This window comes from Gigantopelta aegis, chromosome 7 (assembly GCF_016097555.1).
Source record: "Gigantopelta aegis isolate Gae_Host chromosome 7, Gae_host_genome, whole genome shotgun sequence".
In the NCBI taxonomy this organism is placed as follows: Eukaryota; Metazoa; Mollusca; class Gastropoda; order Neomphalida; family Peltospiridae; genus Gigantopelta; species Gigantopelta aegis.
In genome coordinates, this window is record NC_054705.1 from 7,930,944 (window position 1) to 7,950,381 (window position 19,438).

Genomic DNA, 19,438 nt, shown 5'->3' on the forward strand with positions numbered 1-19,438 from the left:
CCAACACACCACGCGTGTCTGTTGTTTGCAATCTGTGTCTCATCGTCGCAATGCCCTTCTACACAAACTCCAACTTGTGCTGCCACTTTTCTTCTTTCAGCTTTTTCCAGCACCATACAATGTACATTCGTCTGCCAATACCAGCACCCAAGTCCTGATATAGGAAGTATGTCTGTAACTCCACGAAAAATCTGTAGACTGTCTGGAGGATTAAATGGAGGTTTGTGTAAATATATGTTGACCAGTAGACCGCTTGATGTAATTTCACAATCATTCCTGTTTCTCCTCCAGTCATTAAATTCAATGTTCGGTACTGCAAAAAGAGAACATATTGAAGTAAATACATTTTTAAAAAGTCAAATTAGAAAAAGACAGGAATTCTAAAGTGATGTCATCACTCTATATAGTGTGTGAAAATTTAGCTTGCAATTTATTATCCATATTACATTGCTGAAAAACGCTAACCATTTAGCCATTTATGTAATACATATTTTCAACATCGTATAATATGCATTATAAATCAAATGTTTTTTGTTTGTTCGGGGGGTGGGGGAGGGGGTTGGAGGGGTGGGGTGGGGGGTGGGGTATTTTTAGTTTTTTTACTACTATTATCATTATGTTGAGAAAATGCCACACTAAGTTTTTAGCCTTTACAAAATGAAGCCACAAAGTGAGGTAGAATGGGGTTTTTTTATACAAATATTTGACACCAGACGAGATAAGCAACTTTGTTAATATGTTGCAGAGGAGGGACCTAACACACACACACACCCACACACACACACACACACACTCTGTCTCTGTCTCTGTCTCTGTGTCTGTGTCTGTATCTGTCTCTCTCTCTCTCTCTCTCTCTCTCTCTCTCTCTCTCTCTCTCTCTCTCTCTCTCTCTCTCAGACTAAGATGTTTATGCCATATGATCAAATTGTCCTAGAAGGCTCATAGTTGTTTTCCTACTCTTAACTAGATCCCAATTTCCCGGCATATCAAAAGCTGTGGTATGTACTGCCATATATATGAGAAAGTGCATATACTTGTATTAGATTCCTTGCTGCTAATATGAAACACGATAGTGGGTATTTTCTCAAGACTATGTGTCAGAATGATCAAATGTTTGACACCCAGTAATCAAGGATCAACTGAACAGTGCTCTCTAGTGGTGTCGAGAGACAAAGTAACTATCACAGTGTTCTCTCGTGGAGTCGATAGACAAACTAACTATCGCAGTGTTCTCTAGTGTAGTCGATAGACAAAATAACTATCGCAGTGTTCTCTAGTGGTGTCGATAGACAAAATAACTGTACAAGTGCTTTCTCGTGGAGTCAATAGACAAAATAACTGTCACAGTGCTCTCTCGTGGAGTCGATAGACAGAATAACTGTCACAGTGCTCTCTCGTGGAGTCGAAAGACAGAATAACTGTCACAGTGCTCTCTCGTGCAGTCGATAGACAAAATAACTGTCACAGTGCTATCTCGTGGAGTCGATAGACAAAATAACTGTCACAGTGCTCTCTCGTGGAGCCGATAGACAAAATAACTGTCACAGTGCTCACATAGACAAAATGTCTGCTCTCTCGTGGAGTCGATAGACAAAATAACTGTCACAGTGCTCTCTCGTGGAGTCGATAGACAAAATATCTATCACAGTGCTCTCTCGTGGAGCCGATAGACAAAATAACTGTCACAGTGCTCTCTCGTGGAGTCGATAGACAAGATAACTATCAACTATCAACAAATATTAGATTACTTACAACATATTTCTCTGTATTCATCTGCCCGACCATCAACTCCTATAAGTATTTTTCTCACCAGGTCTTCATCTAAAAACAATAAAGAAAGCAATTTATTTTAAAAAAAGAGAAAAAAAGTATACATCGTCACAATATCTAATCCATGCTGTGATTCTACACTGGGAAACGAAAATCGTTGTTATCATCTACACTGACACAAACACAGATCTTATCTTTGTTGTAAACATCTATAGAATAAAGATAAAATATATCATTATATAATATCGCTATATGTTATTTATTTGTTTATGTATTTATTTAGTTATTTTCTTAAACCCAGTGGAGAAACATCGAATGAAAACGAAATAAATAATACATTCTACATGCAAGCAATAATAACGAATGCTATTTATTACATTGGGTGGCTAATATATACATACAACTCATTTAATATTTTTATAAATAATAAGTAGGAAAACAATATTCACCCTGTTCCGTGATGCGGAAATCAAATCTGTCATGAAACATGTGGTAGCCATTGATACTGATGGACGTTCTGTGATGACCCGTGGTATCAGCTTTGTACTCGAGACTACCACCAACAGCAGCCGCAGTCTCCAAGCTTCCTTCAATATTCTGATTGATTTCTACAGAAGAAGGCAACTTAGTTTTATCGTCACCGTAGCTATTTTTCTTTCGAAAGAAAGTGACTGTGATGGCATTGGATTCGTGTTCCGTCTTGGCTTCAGAAAACTGAACACACGGTCTGAACTGTGACGTGTCACACAGAACGATTGGTCCTTTAATGTCTTCAGTTGTTTGTTCACACACGATCTCGGGTTTTTCTATGAGGTTATCAATCTGTTCAAAAATCCTCAGATTCGCCCTAATTTCCTCTATCTCCAGTCCAGGAAGTTCTGGTGTTTTCACCAGATTTTTCGTTTCGTGTTCAAGAACCTGACACATTTCAATGAATTCCACTTGCCGAGCAAACTGCAAAGCCTGCTGGCAATGCAGAATATGCTCGGCCTTCAGACTTTCCGACTGTGCAATCAATTCAATCTGCTCGCTCCTTTGATCTTTTTGTTTTGCTGCCTTTGAAATAACATCTTCGTTTAGCCTTGTTGCTATTTCCTTAACTTTGGCAATGATTTTGTTACTCGATTCATCAATGTCGCTCAAAAGATTCTGTTCTGTCGCAGCAAGTGTTTGGACATCTCCTGTTAATCTTTCTGAATATGTTCTGAGGTTTTCTTCTGATGTCTGTAAATCTTTCAAACCAGTTCTGATTAATTCCTTTTTCTCATTATAAACATCTTTCAGATTACAAATCTCGTGGTCTCTGTGGGCGACAAGAACACAGGTGGGACACACTGCTGTAGAGCAAGCCCTGCAGAAAATCTCCAACTTTGAATTCTCGTGATTTATACACATCTCTTTCTGCTGGAAGTACTCATCTTGAGCCATATTCACCAGTTCTGTTATGAGAACCGTCTTGTGGTGTTTTGACATTGTGAATTTGTTGTGGCAGGATGTACATACGTTACACATGTATTCCTGGCAGTCAATACAGCGTGACGTTGCTGTGGATTCATTGGGACAGTCGTGACAGTTTATCTCGCCTCTTCTGTTTTTCAACGCAATATATTCAACTAAATTACTGAGTACCTTGTTTTGTTGAAATGTCGCCTCGATAGAATTCTGAACAGGCCACATCCGTCGACAGTTCGGACACGTCACTCCTTGTTGTGAGTTTTCCCAGAGAGAAATGAGACACTGACAACAAAACGAGTGGTGACACGGGAGAATGCGCGGACATTTCTCTCCATCGTTGAAATATTCCAGGCAAATCTCACAGGTCACGAACTCGTCTCTTATTTCGAGAATTGGGACAAATGAGCTCTCAGCCATCATGGAACGAATCTTTCAACACACAGCTTCAACTTTGTGTTTGTATTTGTAAGTCGTCCCTGCATTTGTTAGATGATTCCAACTTTTCAATCAAAACCTAAAATTTTAAGAAGAAATATTCAACAACTAATGTTTTCATATATTTATATATGAATCAATATTAAGGAGAACGCAGTAACCACACAGACACAAACGAATGCGCACACACATTCGCGCAGATACAGTGACACCCACCCACACACAGACAAACACAAACACACACGGACACGCACATTCACACACACACACACACACACACACACACACACACACACACACACACACACACACACACACACACACACACACACACACACCATGACACCCATACATACACAATCGCACACATACACAAGGACACGCAATTCTAACATTTGAATAATAAAACAGCTATCCGCGATCAAGACTCATCAGGGTTCATACACTTCCAATATTTTATATTTCCAGAAATTTTAAGCCGTGTTTTGGATCCATTTTCAGGACGTTTTTTTACCTTTATCCATGACTCTGAATATATTACCTGGAAAGGAATGTTTGTTTAACGACACTCCAGTACATTGTTTATTCAGTGGTTGACATGTCTCAAAGATAAGCTACACATAATCTTCAATTCAATTCAATTCTTTATTAGCTTTAAGTTTTACAACTCATCAGCATATATACAAAACACAATACAAAACAAATATATATATATATATATATATATATATATATATATATATATATATATATATATATATATATGTATGGTTTTCTTAAAAGTAATTAGGGATACTAAAAAAATTTAAAAAAGGTTTCCTTACTGTAATAGCTGATCTCTAATTTTGTTTGCTTGTACTAGATACTTTCCAAGGTTATTAAGTTATTTTTTGTTACTTGTAGTTAACAACTGTATAAATAGAAAAACACTTGGTTGCCTGTGATAATACATTTTTATGTACTTATTTCGCAAATCTTTGTATTGTGGGCATTGCATTATAAAATGGTATTCATCTTCTATAACATTTGTATTACAAATTGTACACTTTCTTTCTGATCTTTCGATGTTACGATATCGGCCAGATTCTATATTTAATTTATGAGCACATATTCTGATTCTGCATATTTCCTTTAAATATCGTTCATGTATTGGTAATTTAAGGTAAGACTGTAATTTGAACTCGTTTAATAAAGCTGGTAAAGATTTCCTTAAATGTGTCGCATATTCTTTCTTTAAACTAATGTAACATCTATTGTCAACATAATCTAAATTCCAAATGTAATTCAAACCCAGCATGTTAAGTTCCTGCCTAATATTCATTAACCAATTATCATTGTATTGTATCATTTCTTCATATATGCCGCGTATCATATAATTAGTGGAGTTGCGTAATTTTATCCAGTATTTAAATATTCTGAGTTTTCTTGTGATTTGCAGCGGGAAACGCCCAAGTTCACTATAAACAAATTCGTTGCATGTTCCCGATTTAACACCCAATAGTCTTTTACAGAATTGTATGTGCACCTTTTCAACATCAAGTGCCTTGTGGAAACCCCATATTTCAGAAGCATAGCTTAAAATAGAATTAGCATATGTATCAAAAACAGACAGCATTATTTTTACATACATTCATTAAACAAAACAATGCTTTACGCCCTTGTTCTGCAACTCGCTTCTGTGTGCGTGCGAATTTGCGGTTGTAGAAAAACAAAACACCAAGATAAATACATTCATTTACAACATCAAGTTTACATCCATTAAAGTACCACTTCTCGTTGTCTCGAATTCGTCCTTCATTTCTAAAAATAACTATTTTTGTCTTTTTCGTATTTACTGTTAAATCCCATATACGTGTATAACTTGACAGAGAATTAATAATTTTTTTGTAGTCCTTAAGGTGTCGTGGTTAGGCCATCAGTCTACAGGCTGGTAGGCACTGAGTTCGGATCCCAGTCGAAGCACGGGATTTGTAATCCAGATACCGACTCCAAACCCTGAGTGAGTGCTCCGCATGGCTCAATGGGTAGGTGTAAACCACTTGCACCGACCAGTGATCCACAACTGGTTCAACAAAGGCCATGGTTTGTGCTATCCTGCCTGTGGGAAGCGCAAATAAAATATCCCTTGCTGCTAATCGGAAAGAGTAGCCCATGTAGTGGCGACAGCGGGTTTCCTCTCAAACTCTGTGTGGTCCTTAACCATATGTCTGACGCCATATAACCGTAAATAAAATGTGGTGAGTGCGTCGTTAAATAAAACATTTCTTTCTTTCTTTAAAGTTTTACTTCACATACAACACAAAGTGACCTGCATTGTACTTAGTGGATCACGTTATTGATATATATACTATACAGTATTGTAGGCGATTAACATATCTCAAATTCCGTTTGAAATATCAACGAGTTGCTGTGATGTAGGGCCTTTCTAGCTTGTCTTGTGATGCGAGTGTTATAATAGATAGCGACAATCAACAACGTACATACTACGTGGAAATCAATGTGTCTTACCTAGCGCTATTCACAACACTGACCCAGATACACGTATTGTGGTGCGAGTGTTATAATAGAAAGAAAGAAAGAAATGTTTTATTTAACGACGCGCTCAACACAGTTTATTTACGGTTATATGGCGTCAGACATATGGTTAAGGACCACACCGGTATTAAGAGAGGAAACCCGCTGTCGCCACTTCATGGGCTAGTTTATTTCGATTAGCAGCAAGGGATCTTTTATATTCACCATCGCACAGACAGGGTGGTACATACCACAGCCTTTGATGTACCAGTCGTGGTGCACTGACTGGAACGAGAAATAGCGCAATGGGGCCACCGACGGGGATCGATCTCACACCGACCGCGCATCGAGCGAGCGCTGTACCACTGGGCTACGTCCCGTCCCTATAATAGATACTGACATTCCACATCGGACATATCACGTGGAAATCAGTGTGTTTTATCTAGCGCTATTCACAACACTCACTCAGATACACGTATTGTGGTGCGAGTGTTATAATATATAGTGACACTCCACATCGGACATATCACCCGGAAATCAATGTGTTTTATCTAGCGCTATTCACAACACTCACTCAGTTACACGTATCGTGGTGCGAGTGTTATAACAGATAGTGACACTCAACATCGGACATATCACGTGGAAATCAATGTGTTTTATCTAGCGCTATTCACAACACTCACTCAGTTACACGTATCGTGGTGCCAGTGTTATAACAGATAGTGACACTCAACATCGGACATATCACGTGGAAATCAATGTGTTTTATCTAGCGCTATTCACAACACTCACTCAGTTACAAATATTGTGGCGCGAGTGTTATAATAGATAGTGACACTCCATATCGGACATATCACGTGGAAATCAATGTGTTTTATCTAGCGCTATTCTCAACACTCACTCAGTTACACGTATTGTGGTGCGAGTGTTATAATAGATAGTGACACTCAACATCGGACATATCACGTGGAAATCAATGTGTTTTATCTAGCGCTATTCACAACACTCACTCAGTTACACGTATCGTGGTGCGAGTGTTATAACAGATAGTGACACTCCACATCGGACATATCACGTGGAAATCAATGTGTTTTATCTAGCGCTATTCACAACACTCACTCAGATACACATATTGTGGTGCGAGTGTTATAATAGATAGTGACACTCCACATCGGACATATCACGTGGAAATCAATGTGTTTTATCTTGCGCTATTCACAACACTCACTCAGTTACACGTATCGTGGTGCGAGTGTTATAACAGATAGTGACACTCAACATCGGACATATCACGTGGAAATCAATGTGTTTTATCTAGCGCTATTCACAACACTCACTCAGTTACACGTATCGTGGTGCGAGTGTTATAACAGATAGTGACACTCCACATCGGACATATCACGTGGAAATCAATGTGTTTTATCTAGCGCTATTCACAACACTCACTCAGTTACACGTATCGTGGTGCGAGTGTTATAACAGATAGTGACACTCCACATCGGACATATCACGTGGAAATCAATGTGTTTTATCTAGCGCTATTCACAACACTCACTCAGATACACATATTGTGGTGCGAGTGTTATAATAGATAGTGACACTCCACATCGGACATATCACGCGGACATCAGTGTGTTTTATCTAGCGCTATTCACAACACTCACTCAGATACACGTATTGTGGTGCGAGTGTTATAATAGATAGTGACACTCCACATCGGACATATCACGCGGACATCAGTGTGTTTTATCTAGCGCTATTCACAACACTCACTCAGATACACGTATTGTGGTGCGAGTGTTATAATAGATAGTGACACTCCACATCGGACATATCACGCGGACATCAGTGTGTTTTATCTAGCGCTATTCACAACACTCACTCAGTTACACATAAAAGTCAGCATGGGACATTCGAGCTACCTGTCCTGGCGTCGCTACGTGACAACATACGTCACAATACTCCCTTGTATCATTTTCGAAAGAAGATGGTTATATGCTATTTATTTGTTTACTCCTGGGAGATGTACTGTTAGAAGGCGTCGCAAGTTAAACAAACATACTAATTATAATAATGTATCACGGCAGAAAATACATAACTAAATATTCATTATTTCAATGTTTTATTTATATAAATGAATGCATTAATTTCTATAAGTTTAGTACATGTTTAATTTCCACGCTAGTAAATCTATATTGCTTGTATCACAGCGAGAGTATTACAACACAGTGTATGTTACCCGAGGTCCATAGTCTGTCATCTAGCGCCATTGAAAACGTTGACTCAGATAGCAAACCTCACCTGACGTGACTATCTACGACAGGGGCGTGTCTAGCCTAGCGGTTCTGTTGAACCAAATCAATTCACGTTGCATACAATGTTAACATTTTGTAAATAACTTGATTGAAGTAGCGCATCAGCGCCACGACAGTACACCTTTACACATTTTGACACATCATAGTTTAACCTACCTGCAAGTAAGTGGGGTCTCTCCTAACATTTAAGAGATATAACTGAAAAACTAATCGTAGCAGAACTCTGTGGTACCCCATACTGGTTTCAACATATGTGGTATACTTCATAACAGCTGTACACTAAATAAAATATAGAATACTAAACGAGATTGCCTGTCATCCTATTTTTGTGTAACGGGTGAACCGTTCACGGGTTTCATAAAAATGGTATAACATGCAAGCTAGTTTAGTATTTTGTTTATTACAAACCATCTACAACAAGTCGCAAGGCTGAAGTAAGCAAATGTCGAGACCTAATACACGTTATTTTTCTACGCATTAGGTCAGCAAGTGGTCTACATCACGCTCACGTTACGTCAAAATTACACTAGTTAGATACTGAGTTATTGTTATGACATGATCAATATCTTACACTGGTGTGCAATACATAAAGAATAATACATGAGTGGCCGTTGGATACCATTTATCTCACAACGAGTTGATTTAAAATGTAACTAACGATCGAAAGCGAGTTTGATACATTTTTAAACGAGTTGTGAAATAAAATTATGGTATCTATCGGACACAAGTGTATTATTATATTTCTTACATATCCTCAAAAAACCAGGTTTTAAGCAAATTTTAACATCTTTTTCGACTAAAAGTTATTTACAGCCGTTGCACTTACGCGTCACAGACACATGATTGTCAGGTTAACTATACGTCAGTGTAATCTATTTCCACCGTGTTGTTTTTCATTGGATGTATGGCACTGGTGACCTGGGCATCACCTAATAGCAGCCAGCCGTATGCCTGGAAATTGTTAACACACGTACGCGTGTAAACAACCATATGTTATCAAAAATAACACATGGCCTTCACACCAACGGGTGTGTAAGAAAATGCAATAAGCTACTTTAAGAATACTGTCTTCACCAGCGAGTCTGAAAGGCACGCTTTAAACTAACTGGGCACTTAGTTCATCAAAACGTCACGTATCCTCCATAACTGACTAATATTAGAATGTACGGCTCCCATTTGACATTTGTTTCAAGTTATTTCCATGCTTATATCCAATTAAGGTTGAAGCAAGCTGTCCTGGGTACACACCTCAGCTATCTGTTCATGGTTAATGGGAGAGAAGTGCGTGTAGTGGCCTTACACCTATCCACTGAGTGGGAGCCAGTACCGGGATACGAACGCAGTACCTGCCAGCCTTACGTCCGATGGTTTAACTACGACACCACCGAAACCGGTTACCCCGTCGGTGGATCCATTGGGCTATTTCTCGTTCCAGCCAGTGCTCCACAACTGGTGTAACAAAGGTCGTGGTATCCTGTCTGTGGGATGGTGCATATAAAAGAAACCTTGCTGCTAATCTGTGGGTTAGTTGTTAGTTGGTTAGTGGTTAGTGAGAGAGAAGAGGGTGTAGTGGCCTTGCACCTTCCCATTGAGCCCTTAAAGACATGCTCTGGGTTGGAGCCGGTACCGGGCTGCGAACCCTGTACCCACCAGCATGTAGTCTGATGGCTCAACCACTGCGCCACGGATTCCGGTAGTTTAACGACACCTCGAGAGCACATTGATTATTAATCATCGGCTATTGTGTTATTGTCACTGTAGAAAGTGTTAACCACTGCGCCACCGAGGCCGGTGCTCACATGCAGCTAACGTCACTATCTAGGTTGTATTGTAACAAAGAAGAGGGTTCCACGTCAAAGTACAAGGTGCTCAGTCAAATATTCCCGGAGTAAAAACAGCCGTGGTTGTGGTTGGTAGTAATAACTGACATTGATTGTTTGTGCAAATACTATTAGCCATTGCCAATAAATAAATACACTTTTATCTGTTATACAGTTAGTTGTTGTGCATTACACACCAGAGGTTGAAAATAATGCAGGGTACCCCAAAAAATGGAACTGCTAATTTCAGCAATAATGACGGTTGCTAATAAAAATATTAATTAAATCTCATCAATGGTAGATTAGATGTGAGGTGCCACACTTTGTATTGGTGTACTGTCTGGGTGTGTTCATACGCGTAATGCTTCTTAAATCAATTTTATGAGTAAACGTTATCATTGTCGGCAATAGGAATTGATTTGGTTGATTAGAACCTCTACGACAGGGGCGCACATAGCCTAGCGGTTGTATTGAACCAAATCAATTCCTGGTGCAGATAAAGCTAACATTTTGTAATACAATTGATATAAGTAGCGTCCTAATGCTGTAAGATTTCTGTCTGAATTAAGAACAGACAAACATACAATGCATGGCATTTTAAGGCAATATATTATCAATAAATACCAACATATCATGTAAACACATATTTGTATTACTGCAACACTGAAATTAGGCAGGGTAGTAATACTTTGATGTGTATCTATTTTAAAATGTGCCATACACGATACTTTGCATACAATCAGACATTCAGATACATTTAGTGTAAATCAAATATAATATCAGAGGTTTTCAATAGTAAAATATGCAAATTATTTTATATACGCGATAAATATTCCCTAGATACGGACCCGTAGCCAATGGGGGGTCGAGCCTACCGGTGGCTTTTTTTTCTTTTCAATATGCCCCCGGAGCCCCCTGAGCAACTCGGGCGCTTTGCGCCCTCGTGTGAGGCACTTTGTGCCTCACCATAAGCCTAAACGACCCTCCCTCTCAAAATCTTGGCTACGGGCCTGCTATATCAACGATCGAGGCCGGTTAAGGCCTTCACCGCACCCCCACACTGTATATGCATCGTTATTACAGGCCTGTATTACACTATCGCATTGAAATAAACAAAATACAAATATAACATAGAAATGGTTTAGAAACAAGTTACCTTATTTCCAGTGGTACGTCCATGACGAGTGATGTGTGTCGACGTCACACCTGTACAATAACCATGATACCACACGTTTTCATGGTTGAAATAAGTAAAACTTCCACACAATAATAAAAACAGTCTGTCATGTTTATCCTCTGCTAAAGTAGTAGTAGTCCTTTCTGTTTCTCTCTATTCTCCGAAATACTCTTTATTCTGCTTATAACGCCCTCCGTCTGTTCTCGGAAATATTCCCTATATGGACAGTCATACCCCTGTTTCACTACTTTATTAACATTGCTCAACCGAAGCCAGTTAGTCCCAGTTCATTAGGTCGTAACATTATGTAAATTGCTATATATTTTTTTAATATAAACCACTACATAAAATGTTATTTTAAAACGTTCACTTTATTTAAATACAACTATAAGTATTTATGTTTTCATTTTGTCTTTCTAACGTGTATTGTGTTGGATGTGATACAATACATGAATCACAACCTACATATCACGTAGAAATCGATGTATCGTACCTAGCGCTATTCAATACACTGACCCAAACACGAAATTTACCTGACGACTAACGTGACAAAGACATGCGTGAAATATGTCATTGTACAGTTTACTCAACTCGGTCTTTACACTGTTGATTTGTTTACTGCCCGCTGACGGACTGTTAGAAGATACTGCAAATTAAAATACACATAAGAATATACAGATTAAGTAGTAGAAGTCCTTTTAGTTACTTTGTAAAACAGTGTTTATTCTGATTACATTATTCACTATACTGACCCAAATACACACAAAAGTCAACCTGATCTGTGTATATATAAAGTGGGACATTCGAGCTATCTGACCCGACGTGGCTACGCGACAACATGTCAAATATTTCCGTGTACTGTTACCGAAAAGGAGCGAGACGGAGCCTAGTGGTACAGCATTCGCTCGATGCGCGGTCGGTGCGGGATCGATCCCCGTCGGTGGACCCATTGGGCTATTTCTCGTCCCAGCCAGTGGAACCACGACTGGTATATCAAAGGCCGTGGTATGTAGTACCCTGTCTGTGGTATGGTGCATATAAAAGATCCGTTGCTGCTAATCGGCAAGAGTAGCCCATGAAGTGGGGACAGCGGGTTTTCTCTCTCGATATCTGTGTGGTCCTTAACCATATCTGACGCCATATAACTGTAAATAAAATGCATTGAGTGCGTCGTTAAATAAAGCATGTCTTGTTTCCGAAAGTAGATCGTTAAATGTTATTGACTTGTTTACTGCTGGCCGATATACCGTTAGAAGGCACCGCAAGTTAAAGCTACAGTCTCGGGTTACCATATTATAACATCATGTACAAATATGAAATACAAGCTGAAATTCACTTTTGAAAAAACTCGTGTGTCTTCACTATCAACGGAGATCGTCAAAAGTATACGCTCAATTCGTCACTTGTGCCGCCATTGGTCGGCAAAACACAAACCACAGCTTTTGCACCGGCCTCGGTGGCGCAGTGGTTAAGCCATCGGACTACAGGCTGGTAAGTACCGGCTCCAACCCAGAGCGAGTTCTTAAGGGCTCAATGGGTAAGTGTAAGGCCACTATACCCTCTTCCCTTTCACTAACCAACTAACAACTAACCCACTGTTCTGGACAGACATCACAGATAGCTGAGGTATGTGTCCAGGACAGCGTGCTTGAACCTTAGTTGGATATAAGCACGAAAATAAGTTGAAATGAAAGCAGCTGTACGAAGAACGTTCGGTTGAGGATAGGGTACTAAGGTGTTTCGTTAAAACCGGTTTGATCTTGTCGACGTATTATCGACAATCGTATTTCCAGGGTTGTTACCTGATCAAAGTCCTAAGGGGGGGGGGGGGGGGGGGGGCACTACTTTTTATAAACAATGGATGAAACACTATAGAATTAAACTCTGAGATGTGTATGCTATTTTCTGAAGTAAAAAAGAAGAAGGTTAGCTTCTCATGGGGGCATCCGCCCTGCCCCCCGGAGGGTACGGCCCTGATTCCATAATTAATATTGTATAAAGTGTTAGTAGAACTTTCAAAGTTTAATTTGTATAAAATATTGATCGTGTACATATTTTAAAATAAAATATACTAAAATAGACATTGAATGTTTTCACTTACTAATTTTACGTGTGTTATAATCAACAGATTCAAATACAATATTCTTTCGTATGGAAAGTGTGGACAGTTAGTTTCTTTTAACAACATCAGTGTTAAGGCATATTGATTTAGTAATGACCGGCTATTGAATGTCGACATATAGTTTTAGAAAGGAAACGGGTGCATGTGACGGGGGAAGATATTGAGGGTCGAAACCCCTCCCTGCCCAAGCGAAAACAAAAATTGAAATATATTCTCTGGGGAAGCATGACCCCATATAAACTTTACTAAAAAAATAGTCTATTACCCCCAACCCCGCTAACATCCCTGCACGCGCGCCTTGGAAACCCGATTCATTTTTTTCTTTTTTTTTAGCAAGGAATCGTTTGCATGCACAATCCCACAGACAGGATATCACGTACCATGACCTTTTATATACCAGTTATGGTTCGCTGGCTGGAACGAGCCCGCCGATGGGGATCGATCCTGGACCGACCGCGCATTTCCAACCTACCCCCCCCCCCCCCCCCCCCCCCCACACACACACACATACAACTGTTTAGGTCTAAGTAATGCATGGAAATAACATATAATCTTGATAAATGTTACGTAAATCGAAAACACCGCCCCAGTCATTCTGCAGTAACATGACAAATTGGCGTACGCTAAATTTAGTACTCGGTAAAACAAAAATGTTCAAGTAATATTTTTGTATGTGTCATTTTAGCAAACAATTCATTATAATATCTACACTTGTTTGATATTATAAATTATATTTCTGGCATTTTCTTGTAATATTTCCCTGAGCAAATGGTCAAAAAGCGGCTGTCCCCATTGCCCGGTTTCTAATTTACAAAGTAGCCGTTAAGTGTAACCAGTTCGTATTAAACAACATGTATTTTGTCAGAAAGTCCCCATGAAACATATTATCCGTCATTGTTCAAAATAACTTGTTAGCGACTAAATATCTTTAATAATGTAAGTTTTTAGTTTTAAAAATATTTGCCCCAGATACATACATACATACATACATAGATACATATATATATTTAAAGAGTATGTTTATTGAAAATCTACTCTGAAATACTCGAGTCGAGTCGGGCTTATGTCACGTGACCTATATTTTTGGTCAGTGACCGAAAATATAGAGATTTATCTAGTCATCATATATTGCCAATGTATACAGTGATTGCTGGATTAATAAATAAACAAATATATATATATATATATATATATATATATATATATATATATATATATATATATATATATATATATTAATACATGTAAAATATGTTTTAAAAAACCCACACAAAGTATGGGAGGGGCACATGTTTAGTAAGCTAACACAAGCTGCTTTGTGGACACATCAAAAAATGTATTTAAAAATAATGGAAACATATCTCATATAATGTGTTTGAAATTTTCATATTAGTCGGTAGCGATGGAATGCTATATAAATTGATTCTTGTTTAAAATGTGTGATATTTGAGCCGTGAATTGCCTGTTCTAAAACGTGAATGTCACACGCACACACACACACAAATACATATAAAATGTATAAAAACATGGCTGCTACTGCAAAGTGGGGGTAGGTGGGGAGCACATGCCCTGTTGCCCCTCCACCCGTTGCCCCTCCCCGCGCTTCCTACGCCAATGATGAATCTTTCACACTAAGTATTACCATTGTCCAAGCTCCAAAACCCGTTTTTGAAGAACATGTATACCTGACATGGCATAAGATTTCCATGCATTGTTTAATACAATGTCATCACCTGAAACTATTCAGGGTGGGGGCACTAACTTTTCACCTCGGGATCTTACTTTTTGTACTATCATTGTTAAAATATTGTTGGTAAATGTATAGCTATTTTAAGCAAATGCATCAGAATATTCCATAATCTAAACTGATTAAACTCTTAACCAGAAATAATATAAATAATTTAATAATAAAAGCCAACAATATAATACAAACATAACCCCAAACCACAATTACCCTCCCCCCCCCCCATCCCCCACATTGTTCTGCAATAATGCCCATCCCAGTAAGTCAGCAATAAGTGTATATTATTTTTGAATACAAAGTAAACCACCATTGTCAAAGTGGTCGAAATAAATATCATATTTTGTCCATGCAGTAACCTACGCCCTGAAGTGATAACCGGAGTGAGAGTGAGACAGGCAGGCAGACAGGCAGCCAGAGACACATGAAATCTAAACTTTAAGCTAGGTGTGGGTAAGGTAAATTAAAGTTATATGTGTAGTAGTTAAATCTAAACTTTAAGCTACGTGTGAGTAAGGTAAATTAAAGTTATATGCGTAGTAGTTAAATCTAAACTTTAAGCTACGTGTGGGTAAGGTAAATTAAAGTTATATATGTAGTAGTTAAATCTAAACTTTAAGCTACGTGTGAGTAAGGTAAATTAAAGTTATATATGTAGTAGTTAAATCTAAACTTTAAGCTAAATGTGGGTACGGTAAATTAAAGTTATATATGTAGTAGTTAAATCTAAACTTTAAGCTAAATGTGGGTACGGTAAATTAAAGTTATATGTGTAGTAGTTAAATCTAAACTTTAAGCTACGTGTGGGTACGATAAATTAAAGTTGTATGTGTAGTAGTTAAATAAAAACTTTAAGCTACGTGTGGGTACGGTAAATTAAAGTTGTATATGTAGTAGTTAAATCTAAACTTTAAGCTACGTGTGGGTACGGTAAATTAAAGTTATATATGTAGTAGTTAAATCTAAACTTTAAGCTACGTGTGGGTACGGTAAATTAAAGTTATATATGTAGTAGTTAAATCTAAACTTTAAGCTAAATGTGAGTAAGGTAAATTAAAGTTATATATGTAGTAGTTAAATATAAACTTTAAGCTACGTGTGGGTAAGGTAAATTAAAGTTATATATGTAGTAGTTAAATCTAAACTTTAAGCTAAATGTGGGTACGGTAAATTAAAGTTATATATGTAGTAGTTAAATCAAAACTTTAAGCTAAATGTGGGTACGGTAAATTAAAGTTATATGTGTAGTAGTTAAATCTAAACTTTAAGCTACGTGTGGGTACGGTAAATTAAAGTTGTATATGTAGTAGTTAAATCTAAACTTTAAGCTACGTGTGGGTACGGTAAATTAATCCATATATATGTAGTAGTTAAATCTAAACTTTAAGCTACGTGTGGGTACGGTAAATTAAAGTTATATATGTAGTAGTTAAATCTAAACTTTAAGCTACGTGTGGGTACGGTAAATTAAAGTTATATATGTAGTAGTTAAATCTAAACTTTAAGCTACATGTGGGTAAGGTAAATTAAAGTTATATATGTAGTAGTTAAATCTAAACTTTAAGCTACGTGTGAGTACGGTAAATTAAAGTTATATATGTAGTAGTTAAATCTAAACTTTAAGCTACGTGTGAGTAAGGTAAATTAAAGTTATATATGTAGTAGTTAAATCTTAAAGTTATATATGTAGTAATTAAATCTTAAAAGGAGTTCTGCAAAAATATATTTATTAATATAGTTCTTCCATTACACACACACACGCACGCACGCACGCACGCACACGCGCGCACACACACACACACACACACGCACACACTCACGCACACGCACCTACACACGCACGCACACGCACACACACACATACACATAAGCATGAAGCTGTACAAAAGGTGTAGTTACATAATTGCTGTACACCAACAAACACATACATGTTCAGACGCATCCATCCATATACATGTAGCGATACACATATATAGAGGATAATAAACGAGTTACCAGTTATTATCAAATTTATGTCCCGAGTGAAATAATTTTCACTTGTCACGAGCTTTATTTTCGATGTCGGCGACACGTCCATCTATACAGAAACGACGTACACTACTTTACTGTTCTGGGTATTGCTTTAACTTTGTATTTTATTCACGGTTCACAGATCATTTTCAAAACCCATAGCTCTAAATATTCGTAAAACAAAATCTATAATGAACCATTTTATTACAAGTTTAACACTGAAACCAGAAAGACGTAAACGCAAACGCTTTAAACTACGTGACGTCATTGTGTGTGCTTTGCCAATTTGTGATGACGTCATATATAGTACCAACAAGGTGATTGGTTTGTTGGCATCAAATCGTGCAATAGTAGTGTACTGTTAAACCATTTTCAATGATAATATCTTGATTTTTAGAACATATTTGAAATGTTTGATATAAATTGGTGATGTATCTGGTACTTTACATTGTAAATAAAGAACTTTGAAAACTAATATTCATCTGATACAAACATTACATCTGTTATTGTTTTATTATTTTCAATTATATATCTTGATTTTAGAACATATTTGAAATGTATTTGAAATGTTTGATATAAATTGGTGATGTATCTTGATATAAATTGGTGATGTATCTGGTACTTTACATTTGTAAATAAATAACTTTGAAAACTAATAAAATCTGATACAAACATTTACATCTGTTATTGTTTTATTATTTTCACCAAGAAGAATTAATTAGCATCAAGCGTCAAGTTATAAATGTGTGGACAGTTATCGAGTATCAGATGAACGAAGAAGAATTAATTAGCATCAAGCGTCAAGTTATAAATGTGCGGACAGTTATCGAGTATCAGATGAACGAAGAAGAATTAATTAGCATCAAGCGTCAAGTTATAAATGTGCGGACAGTTATCGAGTATCAGATGAACGAAGAAGATTTAATTAGCATCAAGCGTCAAGTTAAAAATGTGCGGACAGTTATCGAGTATCAGATGAACGAAGAAGATTTAATTAGCATCAAGCGTCAAGTTATAAATGTGTGGACAGTTAGCGAGTATCAGATGAACGAAGGCATTCCAAAATGTTTTGACTGGAATTCACTCCCAAAGGAAGTGCCATTACAAAATGTACCGATTATTATCAGTTTTGTTGAAGCGCACATAGTATTAATCAAATGGAGACAATGACAAATATATTCAGGTATAAGTCTAATTCTGATTAAGAGGTAAACATTTGTTATAGTTATCGTGCTCAGTCAAACTTGCTTCCAATGATGTCATGTTTAATTTTTGTTTGTTTTGTTTAACGACACAACTAGATCACATTGATTTATTAATTATCGGCTATTGGATGCTAAACATATGGTCATTTTGACACAGTCATAGAGAGGAAACCCGCTACATTTTCCCATTAGTAGCAAGTTTTCTTTTATATGCACTATCCCACAGACAGTATAACACACACCACGGCCTTTGATATACCAGTCGTGGTGCACAGGCTGGAACGAGAAATAGCCCAATGCGACCACCGACGGGGATCGATCCTAGACCGACCGTGCATCAGGCTTGCGCTTTATCACTGGAGTATGTCCCGCCAACTGAATGTTTAGCGTCCCCCGAAAAATAAAGTTTGTTCCAAGTAAAATGTTTATTAAGACACGTTTTGCATTAATAATCAAACTTAAACACAACATTTAAAAAGTGTGTCATGGTATTTGTGTCCAATGTAATGGACATTTAGGTAATGTACTTTACGGCATTACAAACTCGGTTTTTCAGGGTGAGATGCAATGTCATAAGCCTTGTTTTATTTTTTAAGTTAACCATATTTGTTGTCATATTTTAATATATTATTCTCCTGTTGCATAACTGGAAATTAATGAATGTTAGTGTTATTGCATTAATACGTTTATGTCGAGGGAAAAACTGTTTAAAGAAAGTAAATTCTGTTTAACTAAGCCTATTTGGCAATTCTAGAAATTGGAATAATAGATTGGATTCCAACACTTCCCTTACTGGAGGATTTAGTCAGCATTAATATAGGTGCGCCAAAACCAACACTAGATTCATTTTAACCAACGGATATAGAGCTTTAGT

The 19,438-nt window shown here is 37.5% G+C and overlaps 1 protein-coding gene across 1 annotated transcript in view; it reads right to left on the minus strand.

Moving 5' to 3' along the window:
* LOC121377849 (E3 ubiquitin/ISG15 ligase TRIM25-like) overlaps nt 1–8,446 on the minus strand; it is a 20,151-nt gene extending 11,705 nt beyond the window's left edge. The window contains exons 1-4 of the mRNA XM_041505946.1: nt 8,414–8,446; nt 2,220–3,739; nt 1,753–1,821; nt 6–313 (exon numbers count right to left, since the gene is read on the minus strand). Coding sequence (XP_041361880.1) covers nt 6–313; nt 1,753–1,821; nt 2,220–3,645 — 1,803 coding nt within the window. The 5' untranslated portion in view covers nt 3,646–3,739; nt 8,414–8,446. The remainder of the gene's footprint in view (nt 1–5; nt 314–1,752; nt 1,822–2,219; nt 3,740–8,413) is intronic.
* Between the last annotated feature and the right edge of the window lie 10,992 nt (nt 8,447–19,438).